Here is a 19,556-nt window from a genome sequence, read left to right as displayed (position 1 = left end):
TGCCAGTGAGCATAGCTCTAATACTGTTGGATTTGGCAGGCCTGGTTCATCATCACCTTCTGCTCCATTGTCACAGATGTGCAACCATTTTATTTTATGACTGTTTTAACTGCCTCGCTGCCTTTGCTGCACCACAGGCATTGCCAGAAGTGTTGTTTTCAAGATACAGAGCTTGAACCCCTCCTGCGTGAGACTGATGGTGCGCACACACACGCAACAGATCCCTGGTGACGTGTTGTTCTTCCTCCTACAGGTTTTAATCCGGAATAGCAAAGACATTGGTTTCTGTGGAGGGAGTTTAATCGGCAGACGCTGGGTGGTCACTGCTGCTCACTGCCTTGATCTCGTCAGGCCACACCATGTCACCGTAGGTGAGTACAATTCATGTATTGTAGTAACATGGGGTCATCTCTTATGTAAGATGCACTTTCTATTGTACAGGAACAGCCCAAGATATGGTTAAGAAACAGGCCTCGCATCCTACCCAACCTGGATGTACAGACCACTTCCTTTACTGGCGACCTCTAAGGGTGAAGGGGCTCCAGCTGCTCCCTGTTGTTCTCATGGCAACCCTGGGACTGCAAGGCAGATTTATCTTTTTCTGTCACCCATTTTGGCAAACTCATCATGCCAGGAGACTGAGCACAGCTCAGGGTGCACCTTAGAAGGAAGAAGGATTCCTGTAGTTGGTGGTCTGGTCTCCAGTCAGGTTTGGTTTTAAATCAGCCTTATGATTAGTTTCCTGCTGTGCTGCCAGCTTCTCAGTGCCTTTAACTGCTCCAGCAGAAAGACACCTTTTGCAACATACTACAGCACTAGTTACAGTGGCAGGGATTGGAACCCTCTGCAGCTTAGACACACTGTTTAAAATACAGTGCTTACTAAAAACCATTGTTACTTACACCAAAATCCCTACCCCAAAAGCCACATTCTCTGTGTATGCCTATTCCTCCAGTCAGTAACTTTGTTTTGCCCTTAAAGGGCAAACTGGGAAGCTCTATTTGTCTAATCACATGTGCAGCCTAAGACATTACTGTCCCAGAGCCCGATCTGGTTTGGTCTGTCCTGCCTTGGGACAAAAGGTCAAAGCACTAACTGACTCCCCTTCCTGCCATAGCATAGAGACTGTTTACAGTCTGCTTAACATTTTAACTTCTTGTGACTACAGGAGACTTTGACAAGTATCAAAGAGAATTTAAAGAACAGAAGATTCATGTGGAACGGAGCTGGACCCATCCACATTATGATTCAAATGACTACAACAGCGACATCGCCTTGTTGTACCTGAGCCGTGCCGTTGTTTTTAATGAGTATGCAATTCCCATCTGCCTTCCAAGCCCCAGCCTTGCCACCCTGCTATCCGAAGAAGGAAGAATAGGGATGGTAAGTGGCTGGGGTGCTACTCACGACAGAGGTTCAACTCTGCGCTTCCTCATGAAAGTCCGTCTGCCCATAGTGAACATGGAGACCTGCCAGCGGTCAATGGACAGGCTCGTTACTGACAACATGTTCTGTGCAGGGCACCACACCGAGGTGGCAGATGCCTGCAAAGGGGACAGCGGTGGCCCTTTCACTGTGTCTCACCACAACACCTGGTTTCTCTTGGGGATTGTGAGCTGGGGAGAGGGCTGTGCTGAAAAAGGGAAATACGGTGTGTATACCAGAGTGTCCAACTACATCCCCTGGATCAAAGAGATTGTTGAGAGCGTAGCAGATTCTGAAAACTTTTCCATTAACTTTTCTTAGTGTCTTTGAAATCAGGAACAGTTCTAGTATTACAGTGTTTCAGTCTAAGACACTGCAGTTCCTGGCCTTAATGGTGTAAAACCAAGATTATCTTCAAAGAAATTTTGAGTCTGTTTACCATAAATGGTTAAATTGTTGACTGTTAGTAAAATACTTGTGTATAATAAAGAACTATTCTGCAAACAAAGGTGATGACTACACCCTTTCTTAATGTAAAATCCTACCAGAAATGTTTTTTGCTTTACAGGGAAAAAGTGCTTTCCATTTCCCAGCCTACATCCACCTCAAAGACACAGGCAAACAGTCCTCTGTGTGAATTACCTGCTTAGAAAATGACGTGCATCTCCAGTAGTGCTGCCTGGCCTCCAGTTCTGAGGCACTGTGCTGAACACAGCGGTTAGGGATCGGTGATGTTTTGTCACCAACTGCAACAGTTACCTCAGGTACAATTCAGTGTACAAATGTTTTCTGATACAAACCCAAATTCCATATGGAATCCTGTATTACAAACTGCACTGGAAAAACTGCCCAGGAGGGAATCCCTGCACTGCAGGACTGTATGGAATGAAATAGTTGTGAACACACTTTAAGGGGAAAAGCCAACACACCACCAAAGCAATAAACAGCTTTTCCATCATCCTAAATTAAAATATAGATTGATGGTGTACACCCAGCCAGCCCTCCAAGAGGCTGATCCCCCACACATCAAAAGCAGCTTCACATTCTTACTTAAAAGCAGCGCTTAATGCCAAAAATGCAAGTGAAAATAAAATGCTGGTGAGACAGACTAATATCCTGCAACTAATCACCCCTCTGATTACCTACACTGCTGCTGCTTTCTGCTGCAACTAACAGGTGCTCTTTGTGACCCATGTCAAAAGAACTTTTGATTTTGTGACCTTCCTTATAATTCACTAAAGTTTCAGTGTGAAAACAACCCAGCACTCGCAGTGATGAGTGGTTTTCCTCCTCAGCTTTGATCAAAGCCTTGTCAAAGTCCATTACCACCACCATTGCACAAGAAACCTCTTTTGTTTGCCTCCAGAGAACAGGTGATGCTAAGCTATTAATTTTGATGGCAAGAAACTGTAATTGAAGAGCTCACATGACCACCAGGGCCAGTACTTCAAGGAAACACCTCTTTAGATTTAAGAGTAGCCCACAACCCCAGAACCACCAAATACAAAGTCGGGGGGGGGTGGTGGTGGGTGGTGCAGCAACATGACACCAAACCCTTGAAACTCTCAGCATGCTAAAAACACACACCCGACTTCAGTTCCTGTGTCATAAGCATACCTGTAAAGAGCAGGTGCAGTTGTCTTCCAGCTTTGCTCGTCTTCTCTTGAGCCTTCCATCATGCTTTCATGACCAGTGAAACCCTCTGAGTGGAAGATGGTCAGTATTTCTTATCAAAAACAACACACGGGGATCTCCAAAGACAAACCAACTAATTAATAAAGCTCTGCATAAAGAGGACACAGACAGTGGTGAACACAAAATTAACAATTACCGGCTTTTCCACACACCGGGTGGGCTGGAAATACATTCTCTTGAGCAATCAACAGAGAGGCCTCCCCCCAAAAAAAAAAACAGAAGATGTTTTATTGTCTCAAGTGTTGCAATACAACAAATACATGATCTGTACAAAGGACACAATAGAGCAAGTTTAAATACAATCATCAGGAGAAAGAAGTCCCCATATTCACAGTCCTCGGACATCATCTTATACCAGAACCTGAACCAACAATTTAAAGATTCACTAAAAAAACAAAACAAAAAACAAAAAAACAAAAACCCAAACAAGCTGTTCGTTAAAAAATTTAAAGGTCTCCAAAGAGTCTGTGGGTGTATTGTCTTACAGCAGAGGTCATGGGGTATTCTGTGAAGGGTCACAATGGCATCTTATTGCCCTCAATGCTGATTTTCACTGCATGGGCCGATCTGCTTTTTTTCCTGATATCTGTGAATTTCCGCATCTGTTTGTCCAGTCGACTCACCCCTTTCTTAGAGGTCCCCTGGAACTTAAAAAATATATCATTAAATAATAAAAACTGGTAATTACCACTGAAAAAAAGCAGACGTCCCAGAGGTTCAAGAGAAGTGAAGTGATGCATGTGAGGTTCAACCTGCAGGAGGGAGTGGATGAAGCCACTGGTTCCAATTGGTTGTGCGTGCGTGCACACGTGTCCTCCCCAAAAATTGGAGAAAATGTTCCCCCAATTTACACACTGCATGTATCACAGAATCACAGACTGGTTTGGGTTGAAAGGGAGCTTAAAGACCATCTTGTTCCACCCCCGCCCGCCACAAACATCACACAGGAAAGCTTTCACATACATTACAGGGATTAATAACCATGTTAGTTGTTCACATGCCAGGTGAATACATAGTTTGGAATAGTTTTGTATCTCTATCAGCTGGAGCTCAGTGTCAGAAACAGGCTGCACCACAGTGCCACACATACAGGCTTCTGGGGTTGGGAGGGAGACTTTTAGGCATGAATACACTGTTAATTAAAGCAAACTGATTTGACCTATCAATTCCAAACTGCAATTTATTTTAAAGGTCACTGATTAGTACTTATAAAGCAAGAGATTCCTGGGAAAAACAGGGTTTGGGGGAAGCAAAAGAAATGCCTAAGCTGACCATACAAGCTATTAGAAGAGTTAACAGCATTTTGTCCCTGTATTTTAACTGCAAATGAGAAACAGAGATGACGCAGCAGTTATGTTTCACAGATTAAATACAGTGATTCTATAAAGAAATGCCACTGAAGACAAACAGCAAAGGACCTTCCAAACCAGAGCCATTACTTCCTAGAAAGCAGCTTCCCCTAACTAGACAACAGAAACAATAAATGATGAAAACTTCAAACACCTTTTAAGTTAAGTTTGTGAGAAACAGAGATATCCAGAACATGCTACTTACTATCTGACAAATAACATCTATTAGAAACAGCCTCTTGTTCCCATCATTGAGGAAGGTGTGCTCCTGACATACTGATTTTAAATAAACACTATTCATAAAACTGTTCACTATTCATTGAAATTATATCTGGAATGTCACAGTGATTTTAAAGAAATTATCTATCAATCATCTTTTTAAACAAGTAAATATGAAGCTTAAATTCAGCTTTGTGCTAGCCTCTTCCTGTCACTATTAGTTTGTGGCAGCCCTGCTCACAGAACTGAAATGCAGACTAGAAATTGGCAAAACAATTCCCACCCTGATGCACATCACTGATCCATCTCCTTCCACGCTGCATTCACAATAGGGATTGTTCTTCCCCTGGTCTGCAGAGGTGTCACTCTGCCTCCTGCCAAGCTCCCCTAAAGTAAGTCTCACATCGCTCTACCTCCTTGAAAGAGCAGATGTGAAAAATACATTACTTTGGGCCCACAAACGTCAGCCACAGATGTTGGTACACAGTGACATGACGTACTCTGCTAAAGGCTAAGAATTCCTATGTGTCAGTTCAGGTGAACCTGGAGAACCTAATTACATCACAGCAGCACTCAAAACCACAGGTGGTGCAGAGCTTTTTTTGAGTACAGGTTATTTTCTTTGAACACCTGTCATTTGGGCACCCTGAAGCTGCTGAGGCAGGTATCATGGCAGATGTTATGTGCTACAGCCTATATTTTCCTGTACAAGTTACCTTTTAGGTCACAGTACAGATATGAGAGAATACAAGGGGAGTTTCCAAGTTTAATAAGTTAGGGTGTACGCACTCCTTTCCTGTATGTGCAAACTGCCAACAGTTGAAGCACATGCACTGTTCACACCTCCCTTGAGGGATACCTCTCAAACTTGGGGAAGGCAGAGTGTCATGGCTACAGGGGCATCCTGTTGCCTTCAATGCTGAACTTGATGGCCCGATGCACTTTGCTGAGTCGTTTCTGTTCAGCAAATCGTCTCTTGTGTTTTTCCAAGCGACTAATACCTCTCTTAATAGTCCCGGGCTAGAAACAATATCTCAATTAATGCACAAAAGGAGAGAGAACAGCAGAAAGCACAGTAATTATTACTTCCATTTATATGTGTTCTACCATGTACTCCGCTCTGAAATTAAACTGTACACAGTAGATGAATGAACCAAATAAAGCAAAGCAAAGCGAAGGCCTCTACTGAAGCTGTTCATGTTTAGCAAAACCTCAAAGTTTCCCCCAATGGGAATATCATCAGAAGAACATGATACAAAAACTGGGAGAGGTATCAAAATACCAGTCACACGCACACACAAAATTGAAGCTTTAGTTCAAAATGCTCTAAAACAAGAGGCCTGTAATCAGATTCTCACCCTAGAGAGAAACTCTAGAAGTGTTAACATGAAAATCTCATTTTGATTAGAGAATCAAAGATACCCGAGTGAAAGTATTTGGTGAGCTGAAAACAGCCCACTTGATAGAACTTACTGTCTACTCAAATTAGAAGAGGCGCTTAAAAGAACTGTACAGAAACCATGGCAATAAGGTGACAGATTCCCAGGCTTAATCAGAGACAGCTTAGGCACCGTCACAAGGAGAGAGCCAGTGCTTACCCTGGAGGACTCCATCTCCACATTCCACTTTGGCCTGACTACATAGTCCTTGTTGGAGGGCATTGGCACCCTTGCACGGGCACAGAACCCAGGGTCGCCAGGTCTAAGAGCCCTGAAGAAAAAGATGTGAGCGTTAAAGAGGCAAATCTTACACATAAAGAATTACAAGTGATACAGCATGTTCTGCCTCTGAAACACAACACGTAACCAGTGCCTCTAAAGCCTCAAAACAAATTGCAGATTATTAGTACCACCAAAATACTTCTTTTCTAACCAAAATAATTAAAAACAAAACAAACAGACAAACAAACAAAAAAAAAAATACAAAAAAACCCCCAACCTACTTTTCCTCTCCAGTGAGCACTTTCTCCAGGTCCCTGCGGGGAGTCTGACCACCAGAGCTGCAAAAAAACCCAACATTTTATAGGCACTTAACACAGAGAAAAACAGTGATTTTAAAAGACAGTCAAGTATGGTAAAAGACAGAGAGAGGTCATAACTTCTTAGCCTTTTGTTTCCCTAGTATTTACACACCACTTGGATTTTCTGGATGGAGTGTTAGGCAGAAAGGATTTAATGTTTCTGCCTGCTACTCCTACCTGCTCAACCTCCTTCGCTGAGGCATCTGTTCCAAATCTCTCTGTTCCCTCTCTTCTCTTGTCATGCCTTTGTAGTTTGAGGTAAGGCCAAAGATGGGTCGAGACCATTCATCTATTAAAAAGAATAAAACTGGTTAAACACTAGGCCTCCGAAGTTTACCTCCAAACCACTCTGGTGCCCAAGTACAGCTTTCAAAGTTTATGGCAAGTATTTATGCTTCCTTTCAACCAGTGATTTCTGAGCACTTAATATTTCAGCGAAATCCAGCCATGTGGACAGTAAGAAAGAGCTTTCATCCATGAAGTCTCCTGCTGTTGCCTGCTCTTTTAGAACCTATCCGACCTCTTAGAATCCTGAAGTGTCAGGAACTCCTGCATGCTACAGTGAATGCTATTTTAGAAATATGCAAAATAGCTCCTAAAGAGCATAACAAGCTTATAATCAGTTTGTAGTCCTTCAGGATGAGATACACAAGCACTACAGCTGTTCCAAGATCTCTCCGAAGTCCACAGAATAAAAAGTCTCCTGGCAGCACCTTCCTATTTTTGTAGCATCTACATGAGGTTTGGACAACTAGCCAAGAGAGAGCCTGGACAAAATAAATGCCATCCTCTTGTTTAGAACAAGAATGAAAGAAACAGGAAAAAGGTGCATGCAAGAAAGCAATGAAACAGATTAGTGAGATTCTGTACTGCAGAACTAATTCTACTACAACTGACAGCAAAAAACATGCAACAGAAAGACTGATGCAGAAACTAAATGGTGAGTGACATCTCACTGAACCAAGGCAAAGGGAGGTTTACATACTGATTAGCTTCCCTGCCATATCCTTGTTAGGTCTCGACTCTTTGGGGTGTTTGTAGAGGTACATCACAGCTCGTCCAATCCCACTGTGCTTCAGGGTCTCTTGGCTCACACTGGGCAGCTGCAAGATAAAGGAAAAGTCACAAAGCAGCAAGAAATTATGTCTGAGCATTAATGGTGCCACTGAACTTTGCAAACACAGACCAAAACCCACCTTTACAATAATCTTGGAAAAATTAGCTTTTCTCATTGTCCCACTAGGAAAGGGTTAAAGAACCAAACACCAAAACTAAAAAATTTTCTTTAACATTACTGGGCTTTATACATAAAATCAAGTAGGTTTCCAGAACTATTTGCTCCACTATAAGCTCTTTTGCTTATACTACCCAAGAATTCATTTACTGCCTTCAAAGCAGTTTTATAAAGACAGAGCATTTTATAAAGATAAAAGCTTACATGGAAAAATCATTCAAGTAATCAGCTTAAGCCTACACTGAGTATGATGTGCTTTCTAGTGCACACCTTAAGAGGCCAGAAAAGAGAACAGACCATAGGAGAGAAAAACCCAGGGACACAGCAAATGACTGTTCACTAAACTTTACACATAAACCTGAAACAGACAGACAGGGCCAAATAATCTAAACTCAGGCAGAACAACTGCGAATTCCTAGCAAGGAAAAATGTATTTCTAGAGCATCAGTCGAATAAAGCCAGCTAGTGGTGCTGCCACGGAACATTTTGTTTCTACTTCACTATTACAACTATGCCACGCTTATTTTATGAATGCAGAAAAGACAAAGTCACCAATCATAAAGAATGAGCACTAAGAACAAAGGAAGTTAAGAGACTAACTGGCACTTCATTGAGAAACTAGAAATGCTGTAACACATAACTCCCTGAGAGAGGGCAGAGAACTTCGTGTCTGAGGTTCACCTGATACTCTCAGAAATGTCTTCTGGCCTGCTGGCAGCAGAGCTATTTGCTTTGTGGTGAACACAAAGGAACATTTTCATAACAACACTTAGATACCTGAAGTTGCGTGGTCAAATTTTTGTTAGGCCTAGTCAAATCTTGTTTTGTGCATGACAGCACGTCTACAATGTAACACCCATTAAAATGATGCAGCTTTTAAAGAAACATCTATTTTGCAGTTTGCTTCCTTTGTATTTCCGTGCACAACCCATTGGGAGCAGCTACAGCACATTTATCATAGAATCACAGAACCGAGTAGGCTGGAAAAGACCTTTAAGATCAGCAAATATTTTCCTAAAGCACAAAACTGTAAAACCACAGAGAAGCCACAAATGAAATATGGTTAAAAGTCAGTTTCAAACCTCTTGCAGGATCTTCAGAAGCTCCTCTCGTATCTTTAGTGCTGGCAGACTTCGGTCTGGAAGGGGAGAAAGCCACTCTTTGATGGCAGACATAACACCACTATCGATGAAAGTTTCTTTGAGGTCCTGCCTAGAAAGTTTCAAGTAAAGAGAAGCCACAGTCATGTAACACAACAAAATCTTAAGATGTGATGTTCCTTCAATACAACTGTGCACCTGAGTTTGTTTCATATTAAATTAACAGGTAAAATTATGTAGAATTTTAGGTTTTTGAGGCCACCTAGCTCCAGCATTTACTTGGGAAAAAAAAGTGTTTCACTGCATGCTCAGTACAACTGTAGTGTCATTCCATGAATTCTACCAAATTCCCAGTATTCCCCAAGATGAAAATTAACTGGGAGAATGACAACTCACTTTTTAAGATGCATAACTACAGTCGGTAGCAAAGTTAATTTCTTTAGTGCTGGTTTCTTTTGTGTATTCAGCTGTCGATCCTCCTGTAGGGAGTTGAAGAATCAGCCCAAGTTAGTCAAGAAATCAGCAGCTCTCATAGTTTACAAGTATTTACAGGAAAAAGATTAGCCCATTAAGTGGGAAGTACAACTTCAGCAGGTTTTTAACTTTGTGTCCTGCTCCAACTTCGTATGGCCCCAAACACACTGTATTATGACTCCTCTTCAAAAAGGGTCCTCAGCTTAGTCAAAATTTTCCTTAAAAGCATCACATGTGGAGATTCCCTCTAAAATTACTTTTTTTTTTCATAGTTCATGATTTAGGTTGATTGCTGTAAACTGGACAAGTCCTCCACACTAGCTATGCACACATAACCTAGAAACTTTGCTAGTAAAATCTCACCTGAACAACAGAAAGCTAACCAAAACAACAGGATGTGAGAAAATAAATAATCACTTCAACTAAGAATGTAACTGAGTAACCTAGAGGTTCACCATGAAGCACAGTGCTCGTAACATGAGAGCACACAAGTGGGCATCACTGCTAAAACAAAGCCTGGGTTTCAAAGTGACTATCATCCAAGGACATAATGTCACTATCTGTTCAGTACTTGGGCTCCCCTATCAGAGACCCATTACAATCAACAAATTTCCTGTAGAATGGAACTGGATTTTTAAGGTGTCTTTGGAGCCTAGGAAACTCACCTCAGCAGCTTCATTCATCTTCACAATCATAGCACTGACCACATCATCTGCATCACTAATGAAAGTTCCACCATCACGGTTTCGTCTACGCTTGCCGCTCATACTCTTCTTTCGTTGCAGCATCATGTCAAAATCTGACATGAAGTCCATACTGCAGTGCAAGAACAGAATTTGCTGATGGTCAGAAAAGGGTTGATCTTACTGTCTTTGTAGGAAATAATGCTGTATTTCTATAGCTAACTTTTCAAAACTTCTCCAATGAATCTATAAGTATCATGTCCCAATGTCCCTGAAAGATAATCAGTTATCCTAGTATACAAACTGGGAAACTAGCAAAGGGCTTCAGTGACTCCAAGATGCCCTCAGAAGTCTGCAAGACCTGCCTGAAATAGCTAACGACATGCATACATGTAATATCCAGGGTTCAAAATGTGCCAAAGCAGTCATTGAAGCTGACAAAGATTTAGCTTTCCTACACCTGCAATACACTGCTCTGATGCTACTGGAACAGACAGAAAGGAAAGCAGAAGACATGCTGATGGCAAGTCTTGCCACATCTTATCTCCTACACCAGCAGAGAAACACACGACTCCAATGTTGTACTGCTAGAAGTAGAATTAGATGCTTGTTTGGTTAGACATTAATTTCACTCAGGTTTTGATGTGAACCATGAAATACTGTTCTCTGAAGCAGCAGCACAGGTAATCTGCTTGGACTGTCAAGTGATCAAACTGCTAGTTGAGAGAGGACCTTCTGACATAGTTTACGAGAACACACTTTATTATATAGAAACATAGTCCCATGCCTTTCTAATGAAGTCTAGCTAGTCTTTGAAAGAGACCTTTCACTAAAATGTTGCATGTTATTAGCAAAAGAGTACATAAAATATTGACTTACTGCTTCCCTCTTTTGATGTTATCATCAGAGTCTGATTCATCTGCTGTCTCCTTCATGTCTGCATCACCTTTCTCTTCCTCCAAATCTTCCTGGTTAAAACCCTGATGGGTAAAGACAGTGAAAATCAGCATATGGATTAAGACTGAGGATCTACTCAGGCACCTGATATCAATACCCAAAAAGCTTCATATCAGCATGCAGAAGATCTAGAAGAGGAACACAGGCTTCCCAATTCCACCTGTGACTTTCACACCAATAACTCTCCCAACAGAACAGTTTGTAAATGTTATTTAACCCAAAGACTACCTCATAGAGTCTAGCAGATACAAAAGCTTCTCTTGTGATACAGCATACACATTCCCATGAAGATCAGATCTAGCAAGCAAACAACAGACATCCACAGTAACACTTACCGTAAATTCCTCTTCTTCCTCATCACCAGATTCTCCAAAAATATCTGCAATCAGATTCCTGTGAAGGTAACAGCAACATTAATCTATTTAAACTGCAACATTAGATGTGCATTCTCTGCAAAATGTCTAATGGCTGTGTGGAGATCCACCTTTCATTTTGCCACCTACTAATGACATTCCTCTTGACACCACCAATGAAGGTGGACAATCATTCTCAGGTTGGGATTCATCCATTCTCCATTCATGATCAGTCTTACTATCTGCAACCTTGAAGAAATTCATATCCCCAGCAGCACTTACTCTTGTTCATTGCCAGATTCACTGTCACTGCCAAACAGATCTTTCTCCTCTTTTTTCTTCCCAGAATTCTCTTTTCTTTCTTCTTCTTCTTCTTCCTCACTATCTGATACAATATTTTTCTTCCTTTTGTCAGATTTCTCTGAAGCAGCATCACTATCTGATTCTTCGACATCAGAAAGGATTCGTACTTTTTTTGCAGCTGCCAACAGAAAGAAGCATTACTACATGTCCTAGTAACAGAGGCAACAACTGGTACTCTCCAAAAACTATTCTCTCAGATTTGATCTGGACAACAGGGAAGCTGATTGGCATTCCCACACAAAAGCATTGCCATCTCTTAACAAACACATCCATTCTAAAATGTTTTATTTCATCAGTAACTGCAGTTTCCATAAACCACATCTATCCACAAAAACTTGTTATTTCAAAACTGACTCTCACCCCCAGTATATGAATGGAAAAAAAACCCGAACAAAACAAACCTACCCAAAATAAAAAAACAGGAAAAAATTGCTAGAGAAAGAGTAAAGTCTCTAACACAGTAGAGAAACGACTAACAGGAATAATCAACATAACAACAGATGCCAGTATAAAGCAAGATCATTGCAGTCTTACTTCTATCAGACCTACTTACTACTCAAAAGTATTCACACAGAAATGCAGTTAGAACAACAGCCTCTACAAACGAAGTTATGCTCTAACCCCAAGCTTCCTTTCTGGTTTCATATTTATCTTAAATCATTGGGTTTAGGTGAAGAAAGCATTTAACTCTAACACTGCTACATGTCACATCACATTTCTATTTTCACACTATAGCTCCTTACGTGTTTTCTCATCGTCCTCACTGTCAGAAAGGATAGCCGTTTTCCTCTTCACCATCTTCTCCTCCTCTTTCTCTTCTTCATCACTGTCTGATATTTTTCGTCTCTTAGGAGCTTCCTCTTCACTGTCGGAGCCCTGAAATCCTTCCCTTATGTGCTCGTTATCTGAATGATGAGAATCATTCTGCACCTCCTCCTTCCTGTCCTCCCCATCACTATCCTCAGACTCTATTTCTTGTTTGTGTCTGGAAACATCCTCGGTCTCCGAGTCACTAGCCGGCTGTTTGTGGAGCTCCTCGCTCTCCGAATCACTGGCTGGCTGTTTGTGGAGCTCCTCACTCTCTGAGTCACTGGCTGGCTGCTTGTGCAGCTCCTCACTGTCCGAGTCACTGGCCGGCTGCTTGTGTGATTCCTCATTTTCAAAGTCACTACTGTGATCCCTGTGAGGCTCTCCATTTTCAGAGTCACTTGCTCGATGATTTAAGGCATCTTCATTTTCAGAGTCACTTACATGCTGATTTGGACGGTCCTCAGTATCAGAATCACTGTCCTTCCCTCCATGAGCTGCTTCATTATCCGAATCACTTACATTGTGATTTGGAGGCTCCTCATTATCTGAGTCACTGTCTTTTTGCCTCGGGATATCTTCATTTTCAGAGTCTGTCATATGGGGCTCTCCGATCTGCCCATCATCTTCTCCATCACTGTGTTCATTCTGAAAGAGAAAAATAATCTCAGGCAACTAAGGCAAAAAAAAATCTTAAGTACACAAAAAACATTCTGAATTTTTGCTTGTCCTTCCTCCAATTTCATTACCCAAGGTACTGCAAAGTAAAATACTTCCTACACAGAAATAATCATTAGACAATTTGCATCAAACACTTCAAAAAGATTTGTTATCAAATACTTCAGATCAAGAAAGATCAATTTAGACTGTCCACTCTTCAGCTCAATCGTATGTTCAGAATGGTTAACAGAATTCAAAAAACACTCAAGTAAAGATGTCTAAGAAGGGTCCAGTTCCTCAAGAGTAAATGCCGTGCTTTCATTTTAAAAAGGCAGGCCTTCAGAGTTGTTCAGTCCGAACGCCCAATAATAAGGCAAGAAACAGGATCCCCCACTTGTCATTTTAAGATCTCAAAACATATGTTTTTTGTACAAAATACATTTTACTGAAACTGCATGTGCACTGCTTTCCAAGTGAAGCTCAAAAGAGCTTGTGCCCTTTCCTTCTTTGCCAAGGAAACTTACGTAAGAACATGTCAAGACCAAAAGTCTACCAAAAAAGAGGAATAGTTCTAGTCAGATCTTCCAGAGTATTACTGTTAACAAGTTTTGTGTTTCAATGTTGTTTTCACAGAATGCAAGAACAGATTCAATTCTTCTCTCCCTTAAGCTGATAGCTCCTGTGCCTGTTCAGACACCTGAGATAACCCATGCACAAATACACTAGCCTTCTTAAAACTTCAGAATTTAAACATAATCCTTTAAGTCTTTTTCTACATATCAAAAAATACTAAGCTGCAGGCTCCCTTTCTAGAAAAACCTTCCACAAGCCACCCATCAATATCATCACTGACAACATCTTGTTTTATCTCTCCTATAACATCTAATTACTACTTGGGAAAGAAAAAGTAAAATCTCAATTGCATCTACTTGAGAAAACAGAACTTGACTCTTGAACACCTGTTTCATTAACTGAGTACACCTCTCAGTCACGGTTACAATAATCCCATTTGCAACTGAAAAGAACAATACTGTGAAAGAAACTTCCTTTCTACATGCTCAGCTCCACTCTTCAACCAGGCTTTCCTCAGGAGTGATTCTGTCTCACCTATAGACTCCTTCCACTAGCATACTCGCAAACTGAGTATTTATTGTCCTAGAAGATACTTCAACACCTGTGTGCCCTGGAGGTTCTCAATCGTTTTTGTCAGCAATTTCATTTCCCTGGAAAGACAGGCAGACTACTTATATTTTCTATTGTCAAGGTGTATCTATCCTACACCTACAACAAACAATACTATTCATCTTTAAAATGTATGATTAAGAAGGAATTTTAAATAAAATAAATTTCAATGGCTTTTAGGAATTACTTCCTCCAGAATTATACTAACTGTAAAATAACATGGCTTTTAACATTTTGGACCTTACCTTAAGCATTTATTCCCTCAGCTAGCATTCAATAAAGTAATAACTTCTAAATCAGTGCAGCATCACTAACAGAAAGTTACTGCACAATGGAAAAAAAACAGAACTATAGAATTTTAAAACATGCACTTCAAATACAGCTTCACTATATACGTGTTGTTACTTAATGCTAGCTACAAAACAGCTGCTGTGACTATGAGCGAGTACTTTTCTCACTACTGCTTGTCCCTGTCTCTACAGCAATGCTAGTCCTTTAAATCATGTTGGTGCTATTATTCAGTATTTCTCACTTCTTACAGAAAGGAAACATGGTTCTATTAAAACCTGAATTTGAAATTTTAAAGAATTGAATATGAAGATTAAGAAGTTACAGAATTGAGGATGACCATACACACACTCAACTGCTCTCAGCTTGTTACGAGATTCATACTTTTTTCCTTACCAAAATATTAATTCTATCAACTTCTGCTGCCCAGTCCCTCTCGTGTAAACTAACAATGTGTGTATGTGGTGTATTTTCTCTGACTGTATTATTTGGATTAAAGAAAACTGCAGTTGCAAAGAGAACAGGGAACAGATTTTACAGCAGTGTTACAGGTAAGGTCATTGAGAAGTACTGAAACGCAGAAGTCTACACTGAAAATTATGTTTATACTAATATAAATTCTTTAATCCTTATTCTTCTATCATGTAATTTTTGGTGGGTTAGTCTGTCATGTCTTGATTTCAGATGGCTAATGCTGAATAGGTACTGATAATTATGTCAGCAGTACTGGGGGATTTTACTGAACAAAACCAAAGAAAACACTAAAAATACTCTTGTTTAAACTATAAGGCTCATCACCTTCCAGACTACCAGTCCAGAAAGTCTTCAATGAACAGGTAAACAAAACTAGAAAAAAAAAAAAAAAAAAAAAAAATACTGGAACTCATAATGATTCTTAGAAGCATTTAAGGTCAGAAGAGTGGCTGCAGGTTATATATCCAGCTATGCAGAATGTATTACTACATTAGGAAATTCCAATGCAAAATGCTTCATAAAGAAGTCATTACAATTATACAACACTATCACTGAAGCAGTTTACAATACAATGAATCTCTAATCTGTTACTGCAAACTGACAATCACTCCTGAGAATGAAGATGTTTGGGGACGGCGAGCAGATATGCATCCTAATAGCTCATACTGTGATTACACACTGCTCTGCACCACAGAATCCCAGTGGTTACAGCAGCTGAACTCTGCTGTGACACAATCATCTACAGAAAACCGACTTAGATGCTACAGGTGCCCCTACACAGACCTGGCAGACAGCACCATCTACTCTAGTCCTGAGTATGGAAAGCTCAACCAAAGCTAGCCCAAGTCAGTAAGCCCTGCAGAGAGGTCACACACACACCTCAGACTCAGCACATTAACATAACTGAGCACCTTCTAAAGCAGAGCTGACTTGCTCAAAGCCTGTAGAGAACAGACAGGCCCTGTACACAGCCATCAGTGCAAAGGTCTTCTGAATGCAATTAATGAATCTCTGAATGTTTGGAATATACTTCATATAAAAAGTGCATGCAACTTTAGAGTAAGAAGACTTAAATTCTGTAGGATAGTCTCACACCTCTTATTTTTTTACTAGTTCGTCTCTAAAAAGGTATTTTCAAAGAAGTATGTAATTTTGGAGTTTCTACTTTTCCAAATACTTAACTAAAGATCAGACATCCCCAAAAACAAGTAGGTCTCAGGTAATTGCTACTGCATTTTTCTCTAATTCCTTTGCTTTCTTTTCTTCCTCCTCTTTATCTATAAACATTTTAATTGAGATGTCCTTTTCTTTTTTTAAACTAAAAGAATTCTATAACATGAGGTTTTAGTACAGTATAAATCCAGAACATAAAAATCAAATTTACAGTGTTATTGGTCTACACAAAAATTTCAGTTACCAAGTAGTTTATAGGATCAACATGCAGCCACTTTTAAGAGGTACTACTTTGATACTTTAGGAAGTTGAACAAAATTGACCCATCCACTACAACCTCATGAGTGATAATTGTTAAACTAAGGCATATATAACCATCACAGGCAGATCAGCAAGTTTATCTTGTTTTCAGAAATGTAGGTTTCTTAACAGTCACAGTCAAACCATAACTTAATTCATGAAGACAGCAACGACTTGGTGAAAGTGTAAGAATCTAAGTTATTAAAGATTTCCATATAAGCCTGGCTTGTAGAAACACTGTAAACATGATTTCATATTCATTACTGTACTAAACCTATGTGTTATCTAATTCTATATGTCTAAAACAGAATTGGTAAGGACATCAAGAAGAACATTTATAGATAAAGTGGGACTGGGGGAAGGAAAGCCAGAAAAGAATTGTGGAAAAGAAAAACCCACATACCTGAGACCTACATAAGTATTTCCTCAGGATTCCCCTTTTCTTTAAAGTTAAGAACCTGAAAAAAAAGTTTGAAAGTTTAAAACTTCAGTTCTTTACATCTCAGTTCTAAATTAGAGACGAAATAGTAATTAAATAGACTTAACTGATTAGGCTGTCTCAAAGGTTTTACTACCTTTGAGTGTCATTCCTCCCACATATTCCTGAAGATGAAGGAAGGAAGATGATGAGAGAATATTTAGGGTAAATAGTATGGTAAGTCACTGAAAGCTACTCATTTCAGTGACAGCCGCTCCACATTACTGCTTTGTAGGGAAACCTAAGTATGTAAGACTTCATAACAAACTGAAATACTCAAATGTTTATTATGATTTGAATTGAAAGCAAGCAAGCACTAAGGTTTGAAGGTTCACATTTACTATTGGACAGAAAGGTGTTCTAGCTGGGGTTTTACTCTGATTACATATATGTTTTTAAATTGAATTTCTGGAGTATTTTATTTACATAGAAATATTCAACAGCCATCATAGAATGAAGCCCTTAACATAATGCAGGCACATGAAGAGGATCAGTTAAAAATGGTAACAGGTCATAGTACTTTCTAGTTATTTAAATCTGAAAAAGGCATGCTGAAGATCAGATTTCCAGCTACTCTGCCACAGTAAGTAAAATTAAAATCCCACAGGAGTAAAGTGAGAACAATGACCAAGTTTCCAGACACAGAAGAAAAAGCTTAATATTACTGAAGCAGCAACATGACTCTCTGTGCACTCATCTTTTTTTTTTTTTTCATTAAAACAGAAATACTAAATCCATTTGAAAGACAGTTGTTCCTCTCATGCTGAAATACATTTTCTCCGACACTGAAATCCTGGTTGTCACAGGAAGAGATGCTGCCTCACACCAAATCAGTTCCTTCCATCTTTAAAGAAAAATTACTTCCAAATCTGCTTTGTGCTCAAATACAAATACATAGAAAGAAATTCCATTTTGTACAATACAAAAATCTTCATCTACTTCTAACTCTGACGGAAGCAGGAGTTCAATAAATGGGTGGAGAAATAAAAGATTGCAGAGTTGAACATCAGCCTGCTCCAGTGCATCACATCATGCATTTTAAGCAATTTATAAAATGTGTAACACTGAAAACCCAGAGTCAATCCTGACCTTTATGTAAAATGCCACAAAATGTGCAGAACAGAACAAAATGGTTCCAATTACAGTTTTTGTGAGTATCAGGAAGTTCTCAATAACGTAACTCTGCTGTCAGAAGACATGAGTTCACAGTCCAAAATTATTCTTTCTTAATAAGACCTGACATAATTCTATTTCAAGTCACAAAAAATCCTCAAAATTAACTCCAAAACTGTCCGAGAAATCTAATGGGAACCTTCACTTTGATCAGAATCTCTTTTCGACCAGAAGTGTCAATCCACAAGTTAAGTGACTCTCCCCCAGATGCAGTACTGGATCAAAGAATTACAGCCTGGTGTAGTCTTCCTGAAGGAAGAAGCTCTTCAGAGGAAGAGCAAATACCATTCAGGAACCTCAACCTGCTCCTGCTCCACACGGCAACCTGCTCCTTTGTGAATGAGAACGTAAAAAACATAGCATGTAACAGACTTGAGAGTCTGCGCTCACATCTGAGAGGAAAGATGGAAAATAGGAGATCATTTATTCTTTGGTAAGGAAATCTATGCTTCCATAACGTGTGGCTTTACAGTACTGTACAGAATTTGAGATAAAATTCCAAATTCCTCATAAACCACTGCTTAGAATTTCAAACCCAAAAAGTTTATCTTCCTGCAATTGAGTATAACAATATGAAACGAAACAGTGAATGCTTACTATAGCAATTAAAAAGAAGAATAAAAAAACCCCCTATCCTACCTATTGATCAAGAGACCATCTGACAGATTTCTTTCTGAAGGTTAACTTTTGTCAGATGGGACCCTTAAGAACAACTGAATAAACACATAAGCTCAATTAGGAGAAAATACCTCTTTAAACAACAAAAAAAGAATAAATTTATAAAAGAGTAATCTTTATCTAGATAAAGTTCAGTAGTACCTCTGAATGGTGCCCTACACTTCCATTCTCAGATCCAGAATGCTGCTCATTTGCTTCATCTTCCACATCAGATCCTGAATCTCGTTCATCTTGCACTGGAGTAGCTCCACCATCATCTACTCCGAAGTTAAGAAAAAAAAAATAAAACTCAGTAACATCTCCTAAAAGAGTACTCACAGTGATGGTGAACAGGCAGTGCTACACTCAGACTCTCGTTCTAGCCGTCTCTCGTTCTCTTATACAGGGAAACGGAAACTATCTAGTGGGAAGGCTGGAACAAACTCACCACAGGTACCCCACAAAAAGATCACAAAACTACTCAGAACACGT

At 39.8% G+C, this 19,556-nt stretch overlaps 2 protein-coding genes across 2 annotated transcripts in view; one reads left to right on the top strand and one right to left on the bottom strand.

Moving 5' to 3' along the window:
• Positions 1-1,746, top strand: part of LOC104404796 (coagulation factor VII-like) — an 8,150-nt gene extending 6,404 nt beyond the window's left edge. Inside the window, exons 7-8 of the mRNA XM_010013322.1 lie at positions 254-371; positions 1,169-1,746. Coding sequence (XP_010011624.1) covers positions 254-371; positions 1,169-1,746 — 696 coding nt within the window. The remainder of the gene's footprint in view (positions 1-253; positions 372-1,168) is intronic.
• Positions 1,747-3,737: 1,991 nt separating this feature from the next.
• Positions 3,738-19,342, bottom strand: IWS1 (IWS1 homolog (S. cerevisiae); the record flags this gene model as incomplete). The annotated part of the gene is made up of 14 exons (XM_010013321.1): positions 3,738-3,767; positions 5,548-5,708; positions 6,287-6,398; positions 6,631-6,687; positions 6,886-6,997; positions 7,694-7,811; positions 9,025-9,154; positions 9,439-9,521; positions 10,182-10,332; positions 11,079-11,179; positions 11,492-11,549; positions 11,792-11,990; positions 12,616-13,327; positions 19,227-19,342. Coding segments are annotated over 13 exons (2,078 nt in total), but the record flags the coding sequence as incomplete, so codon positions are not given.
• Positions 19,343-19,556: the final 214 nt, after the last annotated feature.

Source organism: Nestor notabilis, unplaced genomic scaffold, assembly GCF_000696875.1.
Source record: "Nestor notabilis isolate BGI_N333 unplaced genomic scaffold, ASM69687v1 scaffold9014, whole genome shotgun sequence".
Classification (NCBI taxonomy): domain Eukaryota; kingdom Metazoa; phylum Chordata; class Aves; order Psittaciformes; family Psittacidae; genus Nestor; species Nestor notabilis.
The sequence above is the reverse complement of the archived record's forward strand: the minus strand, read 5'-3'. Positions and strand labels throughout refer to the sequence as shown.